We start from the raw sequence: 22613 nt of genomic DNA, 5'->3' as shown, positions 1-22613 counted from the left end.
TCTAGGGGCTATTCAACATAGAACTGAAAGACAGTGCCCACATTCCTCTTATTTGTGTAGAGGAGGTTCTAGGGCACCCATAGATGCTTCAGGGAAAAGATAAGCAATGTGATGTCAGTTTTCCTGCCCCTCCCCCTTGCCAAATCCTTCCTAGACTTTTATCAGGGCCAGTATGGGTGGCTTCTTTGAGTCTAACTGTCTCTGATATCAGTCACTAAAATCAATGAAGAAAGTATGTGAGTTACAGAAACCACCTGCTTGAAGCATGTCCTGTAGCTTCTATTTTGAGTCTCCCAGTTTCCTTTGCATAAGCATAGATATAGGTGGAGAGGCACATCCCAACAAAGGGACAACTGTACTCCATCTTCTACTTTAGATCCTTGAATCTGAGCTTACAGAGCCCAGCCGTGACAATAGTGTTTTTAGGCACCCAGACGCTTACTCCAGGATATCACACCTGCCAGTTTTGTGGAGGTGCTTTTGGATCCCCACCTATAAGGGGCAGTGGATTCTCTAATAATCAAAATTCCAGCTGGCCCTGTTGGTTCACATCTGTAATCACAGTTCCCCTGGAGAAGGAGGCAGGAAGACTGAAAGTTTAAGGCCAGCTTGAGCAACTTAGTGAGATCTTGTCTCAAAGAACTGTAGTTTAGTGCTAGAGCACTTGTATGCATAAGGTCCTAGGTTCTACACAATAAAAAATATAAGGAAAGAAAATCCACACCTTCATCTGAGATGCCCCTGACGACCCCCATTTGATTTCTGCAATCTCTAAGGCTCTATCACTTTTTCCAAAAGCAATACCTCCTGGCTCTGTAGTTTCTTTCCTGGTTGAACATGGCTTCATAATCTTGTAGCCTCAGAGTTCATTGAGTTTGCCTTGTCCACGACACTTACCATCCTGAAATATCCTTTCCCTCACAGTCTGTGGCCATTTCCCTATCATTTCTCATAAGTTTGGCCACACAGCAAAAGCTCCAGTGAATGAATTAGTAAATTTCCATTAAAACTATCTAAGTTATAGAGGCTGGAGAGATGGCTCAGTGGATAAGAAAGCTTTCTGTATAAGCATGACTCAACTTTGAATCCATAGCACCCATGTAAAAACCCAGGGAAAGCTGTGCACACATACCTGTACCTCCATTGTTTGAGTCACACATAGGTGAAACAGGCCAGCCTACCTGAAAAAGTGAGCTTCAGGTTCAATATAAGACCTCCTCTCTCTCTAAGACAGTGTTTCCCTCTGTAGCTCTGGCTGTCCTGGAACTCACTATGTAGACCAGACTGGCCTCAAACTCAGAGATCTGCTTGCCTTGGCCTCCTGAGTACAGGGATTAAAGGCATGTTCCACTATTGCTTGTCTATTTCTCTTTTTCTATTATTATTGTGTGTAAGTGCAGAGCACATATGATATGGCACATCAGTGCAGGTCAGAGGACAACTTATGTGAGTTAGCTCTTTGCTTTCACTGTGGCATTTGGGAATTGCACTCCAGTTTTCTGGCTTGCATAGCGAGTGCTTTTACTTGCTGAGCCATCTCACTGGCCCTAGAGGCCATGTCTTAAATGAATAAGGTGGATGTCCCTCTGTAGCCACTGCATGCACACACATGCACACAAATGACAACAAAAAAAGTAGAATATCAAGGTCAACATAGATGAGTCATGCCAAATGTCTTAATGTTTCTAGTCCTCCAGGCATGGCCCTAAGGTCCTGAGACAGGGCTCATTGCCAGGCATTGGGAGAATGGATCAGGCTGGGCTGCTTCCTAGGAGAGCTTTGTAAGATCTTGAGCCCTCTCATGGGCAGGAAGCACACACAAGGCCTGCCAGGATTGGCATAGACCCTGGTTGGAAGAATCAGTGCCAGCTCTGGGGTGGGTATGGGGATGAGATGGAGTGGCTTGAGCCCTGGGAGAAGTATGCTCCAGGCACCTCATGGCCACTGGAGCAGGGAAAGTGGTGAGTATGTGTGAGTGTTAAATGGCATTCTGATCAAGGACCAGGCCCCTGAAAGCTGGGATCCTTATAGTCTTTGACTTGTCTTCCTGGAGGGTCAATTTTACTGTCCATTTTTTGGGAAAGGCTAAGTAACATGAAAATTCTTTTATTATGTTTCAACAAACATGGGCGTGTTGTATATTAGATTAATTATTTAAAATGGGGTTTTAAGCTAGAGTATAAAGATTCAAAGAGCAACTTTGGTCCTGAAGATGTAGCTCAGTGGTAAAGGCTACTCGACTAGCGTGGACAAGGTGCTGGGTACAATCCCAGTATAAACAAACAAAACAAAACAAAACAAAAATACAAAACAAGAGAAGACAAAAGGACTGTTCGCATGGTCTGCATCTCACTCTTGTCAATGGCAGGAGCAAGAAGACCCTGCTGAAGAAGTTGCTTTGCTGGCTAGTGGATGACAGATATTCCCTAGTCTCCTTTATATCCCTCTCACTGCAGACAAAAAGGAGGCCAGCTCCTGTACTGTGTGTATCCAGCCAGACACAATTTCCCTCTAGCTTCCTGTCAACTACAAGAGAAATTTGGGCATCTCTGGGTTTTTATGAAAGAATTAATGGAGGAGAGGCCCAGGGAGAACTGTCATGTGGTCACTGTGTGCGGATGTACTGTTGCCACTCTTGGAGAAGCACCTTTTCCTCCCTCTAGATCTATCTCAGCTTCTAGGTCACCCTTCCTAGGCTGGCCTCTCCATGACCTCAAGGGATGAGCTGATTGTAAGGGACAATCCTTATAATCGTTCCTTGGAGTTGGCCTAGCTCTGGAGGCTGGTGATATTCATCTGCTTTGGCTGCTGCAACCAAGTACCACAAACTAGGGACTTTACCATTGATATGCACAGAACTGACTCCTGGTTCTGGAAGCTGAGGTTCTGAAATGAAGATGTTGGTAGGATAGTCTCACTCTTAAGAACTGTGCAGGAGAATCTGTTCCATGCTTCTGTCCCAGAATTTTGATAGTGCTTGATGTTCCCTAGTTTGGGCAATATAATTGTAATCCATGAATGGTATTGTTCCTGTGTCCCTTGCTTTTTAGAAGGATAGCAGTCTTATTGCATCTAGGACCCACACTGCTCCACTATGACTTTATCCTAACTTGACTGATTTTATCTGCAAGATCTTATCTCCAAATAAATTCATGTTCTGAGATAATTGGGACAGGGAGTTGAACATCACCCTATATGTTTAGGAAGACACAGTTCAACCAATAACATAAATCAAAAGAAAGTTGATTCAAATTCATAGGATGCCAAAGGCTACTTTTTGTTGAAACATACTGGCATTTTTCAGATTCTAACACTAGGTTGGCCTGGTTAAACACAGCAATGTGCATGCAGACTCTCACTTTGCATTTTCACAATGCCATGGGGAATGAAATCTTGAACAATTGCCTCTACTACCATCCACCCAGGGCCCATTTGTTCAGGATCACTTGCTACTGGCCTTTATCCCATTTCTTGTAAGCTTCCTTCTCATGTTCTTGGTCAAGTCTAAAGTAGCGTTGAGCTAAGATTCCTAACTTTAGTCCTATAGCCTTTCTCCTAGTAGGAAGCCGAAGACTCTCCATACAGAACCTCCCTATGGTCTTTTCCGAAGAAGGCCAGAGTGCCCTTAGTGACACTCGAGTCTATTCCTATTGCAATGTTTACTACATTCATTCTCCCACCCACTTGCAGCATTCCCTGAACTGAGATAGATTTTTGTTCTGCTTGGTGTCTGGATTTGTCAGCATCCTCCAGATTGTGTCTTCAAGGAGAATTGCTTTGGGGACCATGTGGAGCCTCATTTGGCACAGTCATGTCAGTCATAGCCCAGAGTTTCTATTATTGCCATTTCTGCATGTTAACCACACACTTATTTTAGACTCCTCTTAGGAAAGCGTGCTCCCATTTAATTCCTTTCAGCCTCATGTTCACATTGCACTAACCTATTTATATTTAACAGTTTGAGCACTGAAGCGTCTTGATTAGAATAGTTAATTCAGTATCAAGAAATAGCCTTCCCAGGAATACAGAACCCAGCCAAGTATCCAGATGCCAGGAAAACAGCTAGCCCTCTTGTTCCAGCCACATTCTCCTGGACTGTGGGTGGTGGATGTGCCAATCTTTAGATCTTGCCATGGCAAAAAACAAAAATGATTTTGGTTAGATTCTTTTGAGGTTTATGATGGAGTGGTAATGGCAGCTTTAGGGGTAGTGCAAGTTTTGTCAGTATTTGTAGTGATCTTTATGATATTAGGCATACTTAAGGACAATCAGGAGCACACAGTTAAAAGATGCTAATGGATGACACTTACTGCGTATTGACCATGTTCCAGGCATGGTCTATCTGCTTTCCCTATAGTAGGAAATCTCACTTGATCCTTGAAGTGACTCTCTGGAATTGGCACTTTTTAAAGGTCTATTTTTATACCCATTATGATCAAAATGCAGGGAAAAAGTCTCAGTGTTGTCATATCCTTTCCCCAAGGCTCAGAAACCATCACAGAAAGGTTATAAGAACCAGTCAGAAGCCGGGCGGTAGTGGCACATGCCTTTAATCCCAGCACTTGGGAGGCAGAGGCAGGTGGATTTCTGAGTTTGAGGCCAGCCTGCTCTACAGAGTGAGTTCCAGGACATCCAGGGCTACACAGAGAAACCCAGTCTAGAAAACAACAACAACAACAACAACAACAAAACAACAGCAACAATAACAACAACAACCAAACCAAACCAAACCAAACCAGTCAGGGATGACTGGCATGAATCTTGTATGGCATAGCAAGGCTACTGCATTCATGAAATCATAGCAGCTGAGACAGCCTACAGGAGGACATGCACAAAATCAGAGCAGTCAGCATTCTAGCATGGGAGGGTGAGTGGACCAGCAGTCCACACCCCTAGCTGATGAGTATTTTCAGTTGGTAGCTTCTTGTGGGAAGGTAAAATCAGTTTTCTTTAAGGATGTGGCCCCTGGTAGGTTGAGCGTTCTTCAGTGGATGGACCCACACTCAGGAGTGCAAGGTGAGTACAAATTAGAGCTGATGATGAGTTGTAAAACAAAAACAAAAACAAAAACAAAAACAGAAAAACAAAGACGACATGAAGTTAGTGGGGGTTTGGGAGGTGGGGTGGATCTGGAAGGAGTTAATGGGAGGAGTTTGGCTAAATGTAATAAAATGCAGTGTATGAAATTCTCAAGAAGTCAAAAATATTTAAAAAGAAGAACACATTCTCAAAAATTTAAAAGTGATTCATTTTTATTTTTTTAATTATTGTATGTCTTTATGTGGGTATGTTCATGTGAATGCAAGTGTGAAGGTGATCTTATTAAGTTAGTTTAGCCATCTGAAGATGGAGGATGGGAGGAAGTCAGCAACTCTGCGATGGTTCAGTTAGTAACTAGCAGCAGAGAGACTTGAACCCAGGAAGACTGGCTGGAAGACCATGGAGCTGAAGCACCCCCCTGAGCAAAATGTTTCCACTACAAAGAGAGGAATATTTAATCAAATCACTAGTGCACAGGGAGTCCAAGTTCATAAAGCAGGAGATACTGTCAGCATATTTTACTAGGTAGCACTGCAGGTGTTGGAGAAGGGTTGTTGAAAGGTTTTTGGGGAACACTTCACCCTGATAATGGATTCCTCTGGCCTGAGAGAAGCCCTCACTACTGCTTCTTAAAGCACACCTCAGTAACAGCTGACAGGGGTGCTTGACAGTGGTGGGACCAGAATTCTGGAGAAAAGCAAGAATGTGGCCTGTGGGGGGGGGGGGTCACCATTCAGATGATGGTTTATCTCTACCAGAAGGAGATGGCTAGCTGGCTCTTTCCCATTCTGAGTGTATCATAGACCATTGTATTGCCCAAGCCCTTCTGGCTCTCCCTGGTAGCCAGAATCTGAGTTCCTGATGAGCATAGCAGGATCTCTCTCCTGTCCTTGGCCTCAAATGCATGGTATGACCTAGGGAATCAAAGGCTGAATATCTGAGGAAGGAACGTCTTGGTCAGAGTTCTCATTGTCCCTTTTTTTGTGATCCTTTCTCAGCTATTCTTCATATTACTTCTATTTTTTTTTGTTTTAGTATCATGCTAAAATATGTATAATCAGAGAGTCTACCATTTTAACAATTACAATATATTCACTTCAGTGACAGGACATTCTCAGCAGTGTAAGATCATCACTACTGTCTAAGCACAGGCCACTTGTGTGAACCCCTGGTCCCAAAGAAGATCCTACAAGCATTAGCTTTGATTATTCTATACCCTTTATTCCCCACCCCTGGTAGCCATAATTTGCTTTAAATCTGTATAGCTTTGCCTCTTGTGGGTAATCTATATAAGTGGAATCATATGATGGGTAGAGTTTCCTGTCTGCCATTTCCCGTGTGGTATGTTGTTTTCAATGTTCATCCACATTGTAGTATGAATTTGTAGATGAATAATATTTCAGTGCATGGATATGACATCTTTGTACATTTATTCATTCATCTATAGATCAATATTTAGGTTGTTTCCTCCTTTTAACTATAGTGAATAATGCTGGTGTTAATATTTGTGTGTACGATTTGTGTAGATACTATTTGCAGTTCCTTTGAGTATATGGCTAAGAGAGGAAACTTCTAGATTGGTTGTTCTACACTAATTTATTGAGGAGTTTGCTAAATAGTTTTCTATAATGGCTGCAGCAGTTTGTGTTTCTGCCAGGGAAGTACAAGGGTTCTGATTTTTTTTCTGCATCCTTGCCAACACTTATTATTTTCTCTTTTATCTTTTTCTTTCCCAATAGTTACTACTCTAATGGTTTTGAGGTGATATCTCACTGTGGTTTTGATTTGCATTTCTCTAAAAACTCCTGAGAAAGTTGAAGGAGGGGTTATTAGCTTACAGAGGTGTCTCTATGTTTACCCAAGAACAAAAGTCATGCCCAGTCTTTACACTGGTGCATCTGTTCACCTTTCAATTTATTGCTGTGTATGTAATCTATGCCTGGAACCATTTCCACATACTTGAGAAACACTGATGGGAAAAACAAAGCATAAACCTTTACCCTCATTGAGTTTTTTATGGTCTAATTCATTAATTGAGGCAGAATCTTATTATGTAGCCAAGGTTGTCCTAGAGATCATTGCAAAGCCTGAGGCAGCACAGAATGATCTTCCTGCTTCAGACTCCTGAGTGCATGGATTACAGGTGTATGTCACTATATGTGGCTCTTATGGATGTTATATGTTGTCAGGGAAATGAACAATACACTGGGAATAAATAAAACTCCCAAGTGGAAAATGAATGTGATGTTATATGGTGAAAAATAAGTACATTAACTGGTTAGAAAATCCCTTGATATGCCAGTCATAGAAATATGAATGTCATTAAATCAGGAACAAGATGAGACTGTTCATTCTAGTCATACCTATTCAATTTAGTACTTTGTGTCTTAGCTAGAGCAGTAAGACAACTGAAGGATGTCACTGGGATACAAATCGGAAAGGAAGTAGTCAAAGTACCAGTACTTGCTGATGATATGATAGTATATATAATAGATCCCCAAAATTTTATCAGGGAATTGAGATTCTGAATACAATATTAACTAAAACAAAACAAAACAACCAGTAACCCTCCTATATACAAGTGACAAATGGACAAAGAAGGAAGTCAGGGAAACAACACCTTTCACATTAGCCCCAATGCTAGCTAGTCTTATGTCAACTTGATAGAGGCTAGAGTTATCTGAGAGGGGGGAGTCTCCATTAAGAAAATTCATTCATCATTTTGGGTGGTACCATCCCTGGGATGGTGGTCCTAGATTCTTTAAGAAAGCAGGCTGAGCAAGCCATGGAGAGCAGTCTAGTGAGCAGCACCCCTCTATGACCTCTGCATCAGCTCCTGCCTCCAGGATCCTTCCCTGTTTGAGTTCCTGCCCTGACTTCCTTCAATAATGAAGAGGAACATGGAAGTGTAAGCTGAATAAATCCTTTCCTCTCCAACTCGCTTCTTTGTCACAACATTTTGTCACTGCAATAGAAACCCTAAGTAAGACACCCTTGTGAATAAAATATCTTGGGAGAGATCCAACCAAGCAAGTAAAAGACTTGTATAATAGAAATGTTAATGCATTAAAGAAAGAAATGGAAGAAGATATCAGAAGATGGAAAAATCTCCATGCTTACAGATCGATAGGGTAAGTGTATTAAAAATGGCCATCCTACCAAAGCAATCTACACATTCAATACAATCCCCACCAAAATTCCAACACAATTCTTCACAGATGTTGAGAGGACATTTTTTTTATCTTCATATGGGAACACAAAAAACACAGGATAATTACGCAATCCCAAATAATAAAAGAACTTCTAGAAGTATCACCATCCCTGGTCTCAAATTGTACTACAAAGCTATCACAATGAAAACAGCAAGGAATTGACATAAAAACAGACATGTTGACTGATGTAATTAAATTGAAGACTCAGACATAAGTCCACACAGCTAAGGAGACCTGACTTATTATGATAGTTGGGGAAGGGCCCAGATAACTATGGGAGTCAGCAACTGGGCTGGTGGTCCTGGGTTCTATAAGAAAGCAGGCTGATCAAGCCATGAGGAGTCAGCCAGTAAGCAGCACCCCTCCATGGTCTCTGCATGAGCTTGTTCCTAAGTTTTTTCCCCTCAGTGCTGGAGATCAAACCCAGGGCCTTACACATTTCGAGGAAAGCATTCTGCCATTTAGTTGCAACTGCATTTTTAGCCCCCTTGTTAAGTCTTCTCAACTGGTGGCTGAGGCCCATATTCTTGAGGATCTCTTTTATTTAAAATGAGCTGATTGTAGACCCTACACATAGCAACAAGATACCTTCACAGTACCTAGACTAGCATTTGATGGAATTACTAGTGGCATGAGCCTATTCCAAGTGACACATAACATCACAGTAATCAAAGACTAGTTTTATCTCAGTAAGTAATTAAAGCATAGCTTTCAAAGCTATTGTCACAGACACAAGAAGCATTATTTTGGGTAGTAAAAGCTGTCTTTTTCCTTACATTCTTCCTGTGTTTACTTTAATCTTCATGTTGTCTGAGGATGTTTTCAGAGAATAATGCCTTGGGAATATTGTGGACAGAGTGTTACCGACATGGAAATGTAAGTGAGAAAAGCATGTTAAATTTTTACTGAGATATTTTGCTCAAGGGAGGACATCATGCCTTCCAAACTCCAAATCATCTCAGTGGAGAAAGAAGAAGCAACTGATGACAGCAGGAAGATCTCCTTGGAAAGACACATACATAGAGTGAGGCATAGGACTTTGTCTTCATGCATGATGGGCATAGACTGTTGGAAAACAGCAGGGCTGCTATGCCTAGAAGACCATCACTGAGTAAAGGATGAGGACCAGGCAAAGGGCATGTAGTCAGTATTGTTGAGCTCTAGATGAGCCTTGTGTGGATAGGCTGGAGACTTAAGGAGACAGTTTTCAAATGATGAGATGTTCAAGAAAGGAGGACTACACAAGTCCCCTTTTATTATTTCTTCCAAATGGAATCTTGAATTGTAAAGGATCTAAGTAGCATATGAGAAAAAACAGCGCGACACAGACAAGGCTTATTGCCCAGTTTCCTTGTGTTTCTTCAAGATTAAAGGAGGTCCATGAACCACCTTTGTATATGAAACTGGCCTTCTTTTCCAGCAAGGGTACAGAAAACTTTTAAACCTCATGTCCATTGGTGCCTTCTATACCCAGCTGCCTCTCTTCTTTTATGGACCTTATCCTTAGCTCAGTATCCCCTGTAGACTGAGGCTCCAGTCTGATCCTTCTAGAGCCTTCTAGAGAGGCCTTATAAACCTTGTCAGTTTGGGCTCCCCAAGACTTGTTAGGTTCTCTACTTCCATGAGTCTTATAAGCCTCCCTCCTCCTTCTAGGAGCAATGCTTTATTTAGGAGGGAAATGCTACACAACAGTGACATCTGCCAATAGTCTCAGTACTGGGGAACTGGCAGCAGGATGTTCATGGTTGGTCAGTGATCCTCCCTATGCTGTTTTTTTTTTTCTTAACATTGCACAAGAGTTCTATGATATGTTTTCATTTTTTCCACTTAACAGGTTGGGAAACTGAGGCCTTGACAGGCTAAATGATTTGCTGATCTATATGAGGTCTTAGAGCTAACACATAATGGAGCCATGGCTTGAGCCCAAGGGCTTTGGTGCCAGAGATCCAATGCTTAATGACTGGCCTGTGTTGCCCCTTGGCTTAAAGTTTGTCTCCAGGTCTCACGAGGCTCTGGGGTGGCTGGGTCTTTTGCTTGTGGCCTGAATTCATGCTTGCCATGTCCTCTCACTACTTCTTACAGGCCAAGGCAGTCACTGGGCCAAGTCTACTCACTTCTCCTTCAGAGGAGCTTTGCAGTCACAGTCACTGTGAAGGAGGCATGGGCACGCAGCACTGGCAAGACTTTGACACAAAGCTCCTGGGCTTAGTTACAACGTCTTTTCCCAGGGCCACCTCCAAAGGTACCTCCCCTCCCCTATAGATGCCACCTATACAAGCTGGGCAGCCAGAAATCTGGAGGGCCACACAGATATGTTGCTGACTGTGAGCTGGATTATTCAGTGTTTAGAACACTGATTTATCAACTGCAAAACAAAGCCCCTGGGAGAACAGAAATGACAGTGCAACATCTCTAGGAAGGCATGCTGCCACATGCCTCATGTCCTTCATGATCAGAGGATCTCACTTTTCTAGAACTGGAGATGAGTTGGCTGTGGTGGCCAGACTCCCAGAAGTCACAATGAGGTATGGGGAAAGCCTTGGGAAGACAAAGAGAAAAATCCAAGTAAGAAGTGAAAAAAGAAGTAAAACATCTACTGACAGAGCTAGCCTGTACTTGCATAGGTGGCATCTATGGGAGAAAGTATACCTGTGGAGGTAGCCCTGGGAGAAGAAGTGTATCTAGACCCAGGGGCTTTAAGTCAAAGCCTTGTGTAGCTTAGGATTTGGAAAAACTGTCTAAATCTGAAGACTCAGCGCAATCTCTTTTCAAAGACTATCTGGGTAACTTGGAGAGAAACAAAACCCATTAAGGGCAGGGCTCTCCACTGCAGGACTGTGCAGCAGAAGTGGGAGTTCCCTTTCCTAGCCACAAGCCAGAGTAATGACCTCAAAACCCTGCTTCGTGAAAATTTTTATTTTTTGGTAAATATGTACATGTAAATAACATCTTTTTATTATTTTTCCCCAATTGCCTTCTGTTAACCCTTTGCCAATCCCTGTGCTCTGCTTTTCCAACAGGTCCACCTCATACTTTCATGAGCTTTTCCTAACCAAATCAGTGCATTGAATTAGGGTTGCTTGCATGTGTCTGGGTATGGAGTTATTTTACTGGGGTAAAGGCAAGTTACTTGCAGCTATGATACCGAAGGAAAATGATGCTCCCACCCCAGCAGTCAGTAACTGCCAATAAGTCCTCAACTACAGACTGGGCTTCATGTGCCTCTCTCCATTGATGGAGTATTGATGAGCCCCATCATTGACAGTCTTGTGCTGCTCTTGTAACCTCATGGATGCAATGGCCATGCCATGTCTAGAAGACAGTGTTTCACAGCATGGCTTCCCATTGCCTGGCTTTTGCATTCATTCCGTCCCCTCTTGCAAAGTGTTTCTTGAGCCTAAGAAGGGATGATTCAGGTACAGACACTAACATTTACTTATTCTGATCCCTTTGAGCAGTTATGAGTAGGTATATTGACCACTACTCCCAGGGGCAGGGGGAAGCCTTTCTGACCAAGGCTGACCCGGGGGTGGGACCCTATTACTATAGCAAGAGCCTTGATGTACCTATCCTATTCTTTTTGTAGAGTAAACTTTCTGGACTTACTGTCACCATGAGTGTCAAAGATGGAGCCTGGCCTCTGCAATCCCACCTCAGGGGAAGTATGTACACGTCCTTTTCTACAAGTGGAAGATCAGATGGAAGAGTGAACGGGGCTGGATGGCGGGGGCTGTGTAGGAAGTGATGCAGGGGCCTGCACTTTGGAGGGCATCAGCTATGGCTGTGGGAGAGAATTGGTTTTTTAAACAAAATGAAATTTGAATGGTAAGTTCATTTAAACCCTTTTACTTGGTACTTAACATGGAAGGGATTGTTATAGTGCTAAACATTTTCACTTTCTGCCAATTGTGTTTTACCTAAACGATTTGATGCAAAACCTAGTCTTTTCTATATTTTTTAATCCTGAAAGTCTTTTGCCTCATACTTATATTATGTAGTTTAGAATCTGAAAACATACATGATGTGTCAAAGAATGACAAACATTTAGAAATGAATGGAGTATTCTGAAATCTAAAGGCATGCAAAGGAAACCAATCACTTTAAACTATAAAGAACTTGGAAGGATGGAAGGAAGACTGATTTAAAAAGACAGCCTTCATCTCCCAGCTTGTCTTTCAATGTGACCCTTGTGTGGATAGTGGAAAGCTTGGATAATGGTGTGGCTATTGGATGCAATCTGATGCTAGTATGATTCTCCAGCAAAATTTCCATTTTCTTGCTGTCTCTTAGGACCCTTGTTTTCACTGACAACGTATGTCTAGCCATATATCTACATGCTTCTAATCTCGGGGACTTCAGGATTTCTCTTCCATGGATGAGGAAACACCCAAATCCCAGTTCTGCTGTCCCCTTCCCTATTTGGTTGTTGGCACAACTCTTTCAGCAGAAGGGAATAACAGTAGTAGGGTCAATGGTCTAATTCCTAGCCCTTAACTAGCACTCAAGAGGGGGGTTGTTGAGAGTGTTTTTCCTGCTCTGCAGTTGAAAGAACAATACATAAAATTACTCTAATCAAAGTTACGTTCCTTTTTCTTCTGCTGGAGAAAGTGCTGAGTGAGGGTTATATGCTGAGCATTTACAGCATCCAAAATGATGTCTGAGTAGCCCCTTTACATGTCTTCCCTTCATAGTCCTGGTCATAGGGCATTCTTTCCAGTAGAGGGGCACACTATTGAGCTTCTAGCTCAGTGTTTCTGTGGGAGAAAGATGATTGCTGTGTCTCCCTGAGAAGTTTCTTTTAAGAGCACCTGGAATGGTTCCATAGCCAAACTTGGGTTTGATGTCTATGGTAAGGCCATTATTTTGGGTCTTTAGATCTGTACAGAAAGGCAATACTCATGATTTGCAAATTGGCCCAAGTTAGAATAAAAAAAGTATTCTAGTCAAGTTTGGGAAATGGAATCCTGACTTCAGACAAACAGTAAATCCTGAACTGTTGTGAAGAGCTGTGTATTGCTCTGTTGAGTGGCCTTAGCTAGACTTAAGAGTTTTCTGATTTCGAGTGAAGTCTCACAGTGCTGTACTCAACAATTTATACACATATCTTTGAATACCCATACTAGTTTTCTCTATAATTGATTTCTATCATATCAATTGCCAAACCAGTTTTCAATCCTGGAAGTTAACATGTAGATTTTTGAGTCTTATTGTAGGCACTTATTTCTAAGTGTCTGGGGTCAATTGCACAGCAAATGTATTTTTCCAAAGCCTCACAAGTGGCTGTGATGCCCAAAGCAAAGCAAACCTCCCCCGAGAAGTTCTAAAGTAGTTTCCCAGAAGCTGCATGGCTACTTAAACAGCAAAGGAATAAGACCAAGGTTCCGGCATGTCCAGTCTCTTGTCATTTTGGCCCTATGTTGTCACTTACAAAGTTCACATTTGTGAATTGTGCAACCTAGTCCCCTCTTTTAATATCATATTGTTTTAAGTAAGTTTATGTTTTTATATTTGGACACATTCATAGGTATTTTGGACCAATGTAACCTGTGGGCCATGGATTAGACACTCCTGAACTGATGCTTTGAATATTCCCTTGATATTTTCCTTTGACATTTCTCAAATGTTTAGAAAATCTTTTTGTTGAGAATTTCATACACATACATACCTTGTGTTTTGATCAAACCTATCCCTCTTTCTTATCTCTCCAATTCCTCCCTATCTATATTTCTACCCATTCTTTCATCCATCTACTAGTCATCTTTGTGTATTTTACATGTTCCAAAGTAGCAGATATCTACACATTTTACTTTGAAGTACTCAAGTAGAGTATTAACTAAATTTCAGTATTTAAGAATCTTCTATTATAGGAGAAACTTACAATACCTTGCTTATACATAAGCAACTTTGAGGAGATGCATACACCTGTGTAACTTATAGCTTTATAAAGATACAGAACCTTCTATCACTCCAGAAAATCCTTCATGTTCCCCACCCTCTCTTTTACTAAATTGGATTTCTCTCTGTAGCTGCATCCCAGCAATCCCCATTCCTGCACCTTTGCAGAAGATGCCTTTGGAGAATTCTTCACCATATTACATTGACTTACTGTAGCACTTGACTTAAATGGAATTATATAGTCTATCTGCTTTTGTTTCTGACTTCTTCCAGAGTATACTGCATTTGCGATGCTGGAGTCCATCTTAGAATCAGTTCCTCATCTTTTGGGGGACTCTTATGGATGAATAGGAGGAAGGATTGGGGTCCATATGGGGATAGGAACTCCAATAGGAAGACCAACATATTCAACTAACCTGGAGCCTTGGGGCTCTCAGAGACTGAACCACAGACCAAAGAACATACATGGGCTGGACGAAAGTCTCTCTGCACAAATATAGCAGATGTGCAGCTTGGTCTTCATGTGGGTCCCAAACAACTGGAACAGAGACTATCCTTAAAGCTGTTACCTATATGTGGTATATATTCTTCTAGCTGGCTGCCTTATCTGGCCTCAGTAAGAGAGAAAAAAACCTAGCCTTGCAGACTTAATTTTGGTAAGGGGGAATGGAGGGAAGTGGGGATGGAGGAAGGATTGTGGTCAGTGACTGGGAAGGGGCAGTTGTCAGGATGTAAAGTGAATAAGAAAAAAAAATGATTGGATTCTAGATGTTAACTCCATGGGGCTCTCTCTCTCTCTCTCTCTCTCTCTCTCTGTGTGTGTGTGTGTGTGTGTGTGTGCATGTGTGTGTGTGTGTTGTGTATGTATGTGTGTGCATGTGTGTATGCACATGCACTGTGATTTGTGCCCCTATTGGTTCTCTACCACCTTTAGGAAGATATGGTTCCATTTGTGAACTCCTGCTACCTGCTGACTAGGTCCTGTCAACCTGGTGGGAGAGGCAAAGGTCTTATTAGGGTCCCTGTTAAAGGAGGCAAAAATCAAGAGAAGTTTCTTGGAAGGCACTTGTCACAATTGAGAGGGGCCAAGGGTAAGTTGCACAGGAGTCTCTGTTGCTTTTGCAGCTGTCTAAACTGGAACTGAGCACTCTGGGCAAAGTCTTTGATTGTAGATGCTGGTCCAGGAGTGGGAGAAGAAAAGGGGAAGCATATCTCACACTGTTGTCCACAGCAGGTTTTAAAGGCTTGGGTCTAGGACACCAGGGGCAAGGCTCCTCCTCTGGAGTTAGTGAGGCAGAGCTCAGTATTACCTCTTCCTATTAGTCTTCTGGACCCAAAGAGAAACCCCCCCCCCACTAACTTCTCCTTGCACCTTTGCTGAACTCTTCTGACTCTATGTTTCCAAATAAATAGAGTTTGGTATGGAACAGGTTAGACCAAACCAGGGGAAATGACACAATACAAGTGTGCACAGCTTCTCGAATATACCATTGAGGACTTAAGGCTGTCTATGAAGTGTAGATTCATTTCTTGAACAGTGGGGCCAGACATGTCATCATCTTAGGGCAGTCTCTACGCAACCTCTATGTATAGGTGCCCTTTCTGCAAGATGTGGCCCTCTCTGGTTTGCTGTCTGTAGTATCTTCCTCACTGCCCAGGGATCACTTCCTCATTTTAAGTGGATGGAGCAAGGAGCTCAGTTCTGTTTGGAGCCACAGTTAGCCCATATTGTAGTGTTGTGGTAGGATGTGGCCAGGGACAGAAAGTATGTGCTCCCACAAAGGTAGAAGGATGGTAGTGAGGAGCCCCTGGATTTTGGAGTATGTTTCTCTACCTCTGTCCCTAGCACAGGATTTCCAAAGTGGCTGCCTGTTCCCTGCTTTTTGCCTCTATAAAATGAAGGGCTGGGGTCAAACTGACTTTCTTCTGGGCCCTAATAAAACATCCACAGCACATGCTGTGCAATTTGTCACAGGCAAGCACACACGCACAAGTACTCTGATTCTGCTACAGCAATTTTTGCAATACATAAGATAGAAGCAGTCTCTGAGGGCACTGAAGTCAGAACTGGCTTGGCTTTGTAGGGGCTACATGCTTCCTGAAGAAAATGAAAACACAGAGACACTTTTCTCCTGGCTGTTTATTACAGAACAAAGCAGAAAAAGAAAAAAGAAAAAGGAAAAAAGTTCAACAAAGAAACACTAGCATCTCAATGCCAGATCTCAATGTCAAATCAAAATACAAGGTGTCAATTAAAATGTGATTACACAAAATCTGGACACTGAGCAAAGTTTACAGGACAGTGGCTGTGGAATTTCTCTAACAGACACTTAAATATACATGACAAGAACTGCAAATAGAAACCATTAAAGACAAACCCTAAATCAACCATTAATGTTTACAGACTTTCCCCCCAAGCCACAGAGATTCACATCAAAATGAGTGTTAAATGGTTTAAAGCAGACTTTAAAGCATCACTCTGTGATGGTGCAACAAAGCTGTCTAAAGCTAGGGCTTTCTCTGCAGCTGAAGGTCACCATAGGTGACAAAGGGAAGGGAACGCTCTAGTTCCTCAAGGTGGCCAGCTCACAAAGTGCTCAGCTCACAGGCTATTTCTGCACCTCTCTTAACCAAACCTAAAGGACGCTCTTGGCCTCCCATGAGTGTCTCTGTGGGACACTTAACCATACCGTGACTTTTGCTGTAAATGTTCATTAGGAAAGAACTAGCTGAGATTTAAAAGCTTGCGAAAGATTAAGAGTCACACTGGGTAGTACAGTTTGTAATGGAGTGGAAATTAATGACCAAGTGGCTTTCTATTTGGCATTTGTCAGTTTGCACAACACCCCTTGGTCACATCCATATTTCTCATGGCATGAAAACTTCAGTGACTCAGCCACCTGGTTTAACAAAGTTATCACTGGAGCGAACAACACAGTCTGCATATTTGGAACAATATATAATAAACACAACTCTATTGAAACCAAAGCTGCCACTTTATTTACAAAGCCACAAAACCAAGTATAAATACTTCTGTCATTTATGATTAGGAAAACCATTTACAAAATTTTCAAATATGTACAAGTAGCTTGAAAAATCACCAGCTTCTTACTTATCAGGTAGATAGAGGGACAGGCAGGGCTGACAGGATTCAGACTAGGACCCTAGTATGGGTGTCTGGGGCCAGTTTCAAGCTGGCTGCAGATTCAGGCCACTCCTTTGAGTGACAGCATGGGGCTTTTCTGGAGCACTCTACTTTGATTTATAGCTCCTCAGCACCCTGGGTGACTTGGTCAGCATTCTGGACTGTAGCATTTTGGACAGCAGCATGCTGCTCCAAAATGTTATCTATCAGCCTCAAGTCGCACATCCAGTCTTTATCTGGGGCCATACTGCAGCCTTCCAAAAGCTCTTCCATGAAATCCACCTCACTGCCTGCAGATGATGGTGAAATCAGACCATCTACTGGGGACTGGGCCTGAGGCAGGACATTGTCCTGTGTCTCAGGGGGTGTGCCTGTTCTAATCAATATACCTAGGGACTGGCTTGTGGCAGCAGTAGCAGCTGCATAGCTTGGAGGCTCTAGCCCCTGAACAGGACTCATGGGAGAGCAGCTGGCTATGCTCTGTTGGAGGGACTTGGTGCTCAACACAGGCACAGGCCCCTGTGCTGGGCTCTGCACAAGGCTCTGATTGCCCAATAGGCTGAATGTGGAGCTGGCCAGAGCAGCACACACCTTCTGGCCAGGCCTGGCTCCTGGGGCCATCTGATTGGCCTGGACCACAACCTTCTGAGATGGAGATACTAGAGAAGTTAGGGGTATACTTATGGGTGCCTTGGCAAAGATGATGGAGTTGCTATAAAAATGCGGCAGAATTCTATTATCTACTTGGCTCAGGGGTGATTTCTTTGAAACTGGCGTGGCTACAGCTGCATCTGCCACTGTCCAGACAGCATTACTGAACACTGAAGACATCACTGGCACACTGGGGAGGCTGAGTTGGTAGGGAGTCAAGGATTGGCTGCTTAGGAGACTGATACAGAGCTTGGGCAGGGGCACTTCTAAGGGAATGGCCTTGGCTTTGGGACAGACTGAGCCAAGACTTTTCAGGGGATCCTGACCCAAGCCTGAGGAGATGGGAAATGGAAGGCCGGTGTTGATTTGTTGCTTCTTCAGAGTTGATGACAAAATACCCATGTGACTTGTGGGTGGTAATATTCTTGGAATCCGATTGTCCTGAAGGAGCTCAGTTTGGGGTGGCATCTTTTGCTGGTTGGATGGGAATCTTGTCTTGGTCTGGCTACACCTGGAGATGACTTGTTCTTGTACTGCTGCATGGAAAGAGACACAGGGATTAGTTCCAAAGGTGTCCTCTATTTAGGCTAGGGTCACTGGGCAGGAGCTGAAGGCCCAATGTTGTCTCCACTCATACCCTTGACTATCTCTCACTGTCCCTCCCAACTTGCCTTATTCCTTTGCTTGTAGCCTTGAATGAAGGTCTTGTGCACTCACAACATCCTCTACAACAGTGGTTCTGAACCTTCCTTATGCTGTGGCCCTTCAATACAGTTCCTCATGTGGTGAGCCTCAACCACAAAATTATTTTCATTGTTATTTCATAACTGTAATGTTGCTACTGTTAAGAATCATAATGTAAATATCTGATTGCAGAATAGCTGACATGCAAGCCCTGTGAAAGGAATGATCAACCCCAGAAAAGAGTCTTAACCCAGAGGTTGAGAACCACTGCTCTACAAAGAGCAAGTAATGCTGGACTTGAAATGCCAACTGAATTGACTGCCTCTTCATGTATATTAGAGGCTCTGTGAGGGCAGGTGCTATGACTACATTTACTCTAATATTCTGACACTCTCCATCCCTCAACAGACAGTTCCTATTTTGTAGAAGGCAGGCAGAAGTGAGGGAAGGCCTGTGGAAGAAAGCTCAGTCTCTTCAACAACAGAGGGCAGAGTTTGCTTTAGTTTTTCCCTCTGATAAATATAACACACAGGAGTGAGGACAGAATTCTGTTCCCTCCAAAGTCCCACAGCCTAGGCAGTGTCAGTATTCAAACTAGAGGCTCACATAGTTCCGATCTGAAATACAGTGGAGGTCCTTTTTAAAGAGGGAAAACTTGGAAGTTTCATGACCTGGGCTGTCTATGGTAGAGAAACAGGAGCAGATGAAAGGTGAGAGCCTCAGTACTTTAGGGTGGAGATCCATTTCTCTTCATCATCGTGGCAGCCCACAGTGACTTCTGTGGAGTGGGAACTGAGGGTGGTGCTGGTGGTGGACTTTGCTCAAGGTCAATGAGGGAGTGTCCATCCTGGCATCCTCTATAACCTGTGCTTGGTACTATGAATAGATTTTCTCCCTTTACTTATAGTCATGCCTAGGATTTTTCTGTAACATGGAGCAAGTGTTTTACCTAGGTTATAGTCCCAGCTCTGAGGGTTAGTTCCCTGAACTGCTGACTCACACATACCTCAGGTGGTGGGGGTGGGGGTGGGGTAGGGCACAGATCTGGCTGCTACAGGTCAAACAAAGGTATTTTGCTCAAGAATTGAGGAATACTTTGAGGGAGTAACAAGGGGTTGAAATAAAGGTGTGGCCCGCCAGTGAGAGGGCCAGCCAGCAAGTGCTGAACATAGCTTCTCTAGGACCTATGGCTTACATATCATTGCACTGGTTTGGAGAGTTGTTTAACTCAGGTTGCCTTGGTGCATCTGTGAGCTCCATGAAGCAGGCAGGAGCTAGGTTTTTCTGACTACTGCCAACAAATATCAATGACATTGATAGCTGTGATATAGGATAAGAATCCTTAGTTATCTGTGGAGGCTGTGGGAGTAACTCTGCCCCCACACAACCAATATGTAAGGCAGAGTATCTCAAACCCCATACCTTCCAGAGATAATGGCCATGAAATCCATTAGAAATAAATTGGAACATGTATGTTGGAGGGGAGGGGCAGGGCAAGGTCCAAAGGGGCCTGTTTCTCAATGAAGGTGGGGTGATGGTGATGGACTTTTGTAAGCCAAACAGACTAGGAGGCTGAGGCACAATGACAGCTGGAATTTAAGAGCAGCCTGGGCTACAGAGTGAGACTCTATCTCCAGATAACAATGAGCAACAACAACAACAGCAGAACAGGGGCCTTAAGGGATTGGACTTCATTTAATCACTCTGTTCAATTAAAGTGATACTGGAACCATATGAGCAGGCCTCCCATTGGGATGGATTGTGTTCTTAGATGCAGGTGAATTATTCTTAGAAGCCTATCTTGGGCACCAGTCACATGACTTTCAGATTTCTCCCTGACCCTCTAACACCACATGCAGAATTGTAGGCAGAAGTGAACCAATGCTCCACCTCACTGGCTCTGTTGGAAACACTGATCTTTTCTGCTTACCTTGAAATTGAGTCATCTGCTGGGCGATACACACATTCTGCTGTTTAGGGGTCATTGCCATAGGACCTGATCTCTGCTTCTCTTGCTAAACAGAAGATGGAAAGGCTATATTAGATTACAAATACCAAGAAACACCAGCCTTGGATTGCTGTGTAGGGACCTAGGACATGACTTTGGTGCAGCAAAAGCATGAGTGGACACATCAATACACACTCACATGCATGCCCCACCCTCCCTGCAAGACCCCCAAATAGACACCAAAGAGTGTGCATGTGGGTTAAGGAAACCACCTGCAGCTGCATAGGATGGGACAGGAAAGTGTAATAGCAAGAGTATACAGACAAATAGGCATTCTGGATGTCAGTCTGCTCAGGATGGGTCATCAGTGAGATGTGGTTGCCAAAAGAGCAAATGTAACATTAGGCTGCATTATTAGAAGCAAATTATGTAGAAGGAGGGAGGTGACAGTCTTATACTTCTCTGATTTGGCCAAACTATACCCATAGTACTAACAGGTATCTGGGCATGTCACTCTGGGAGTTTCAGATAAAGCAGCTATATCCAGAGGAGGGTAAGCAATGGGGGTTAGGGATAAAGACTTCAAATTACACAGTCAAGTGATGGCTGGTAAGCTGGGGTGCTAGGGCTGGAGTAGAGCACATTCTGGGCTTTACTGAATCTTGGTGCAGATGTTCCTGGATAGTCACATGGTCAGATGGACACACCATTCTGGTACACCATGGGACACACCATACACTCCCTGGCCATTTTCCTTCCTCCTGACCTGATTCAGGGTAGTGAGTGGGAGGAACTTCCTGCCTTTATCTCCAAGCACACTAGGTGTTCAGGGGATAGGGCCCTACCTCAGGGTCTAAGGCCCCACACTCAGTTTGGAATCTGGAGATTTCAAACCATGGGATTATGGGCAAAAAATATAGCCAGGCTACCAATGATGCCTGAAGGCCAGACATAGCGGCCACAGCTTGCTCTGAGCCCCTCATGTTGGCAGGGCCTGACTATGACAGGTCAGGACTTGCCCTCTTTTACCACCTGCTACCACCTCCATCTCTCTCCCCTTCTCAAATAGTCTGTTGCAAATATGCCGGCCATCAAAGGCAGCTGACAGGAAGCACACACCCTTAGGTCACCTGCTGGCCTGGTGACCCCAGGTGCCAGATTGGATCTTAGGATATAGGATACCTGGGTAGGGCCAGTTTCTCCTCCAAAATGCTCCCAGAAGCCCTTCTCTGCACTGAGAAGGGCTGGTGTGGCAGTGGGTGGGGCGGAAGGCCAGTGCTTGGGAGTGTGCCCAGCTCACAGCCTGGCAGCAGCTCCTGGCCTTATTCCCTGCCAAGGCAGAGAGGACAAACACATGGCACAGAGGAGACTGACTACAGCGTAAGCAATTTCCCCAGACAGGGCTTTGCTTTTCTACTGTGCCCTTAGGCAGCTTCCTGTGGAGCTCTTGCCTCCTCTAGGACTGGGGCATTTGAGATGTGCTGCAGGGAGGGAGGCTCCATCTCAGTTCACCAGCAGAGCTACTTTCTTCCTACTAAAGTGTTGGGTCTAGAGGGAGTTGGGTGGGGTGGATCTGTCTTACTGTCCGGAGCACTTCACACCCACTGTTTCCTGTCATGAGGCCATAACTCAGAGGCAGGGGTCACGTGTGACAAGCCCAGGCCAGTCCATCTGAATCTGGCTGAAGAGTTTCTGGGTGGGTGACCATTTCTAAAGATGGCTCTTTCAGTTCTGTTTTTCATCCTAGGGATATCAGGTCCCCAGGTTACTGATGCAACATGTGAGGTTCAAAAGAGATTAAGTGACAGCCCACAGTAATCTGGCTAGCAAGTACAATGCCTCTTTGACTGTGGACTCAGGGTTCCACTCACTCCTGCCTGTAAGGCCACTGATGCCTATGCCCATCTGGATACCATCCCTGTCTGCTTCATTCGTCTTCAAGTATCAGTGTTGTCTGGGGCTAAGGGCAGGGGCAGATGGGGGCTAAGAGTGTGACCCAACAGAAATCAGGGTAGGGCAGAAAAATACAGAGTGGCAG

At 43.7% G+C, this 22613-nt stretch overlaps 1 protein-coding gene across 4 annotated transcripts in view; it reads right to left on the bottom strand.

Moving 5' to 3' along the window:
• Positions 1-17127: 17127 nt before the first annotated feature.
• Positions 17128-22613, bottom strand: part of Mamld1 (mastermind like domain containing 1) — a 121592-nt gene continuing 116106 nt past the window's right edge. For 3 of the 4 annotated variants that reach the window (XM_031363425.1, XM_031363416.1, XM_031363431.1), the window contains 2 exons: positions 20558-20642; positions 18358-18479 (listed from right to left, as the gene is read on the bottom strand). In XM_031363425.1, the coding sequence (XP_031219285.1) occupies positions 20602-20642 (41 nt within the window). In that variant the 3' untranslated portion in view covers positions 18358-18479; positions 20558-20601. Of the gene's footprint in view, positions 18480-20557; positions 20643-22613 lie in introns of all 4 variants that reach the window. The other variant, XM_031363441.1, reaches the window with a different exon arrangement.

Source organism: Mastomys coucha, chromosome X (genome assembly GCF_008632895.1).
Source record: "Mastomys coucha isolate ucsf_1 chromosome X, UCSF_Mcou_1, whole genome shotgun sequence".
Taxonomy (NCBI): domain Eukaryota; kingdom Metazoa; phylum Chordata; class Mammalia; order Rodentia; family Muridae; genus Mastomys; species Mastomys coucha.
The sequence above is the reverse complement of the archived record's forward strand: the minus strand, read 5'-3'. Positions and strand labels throughout refer to the sequence as shown.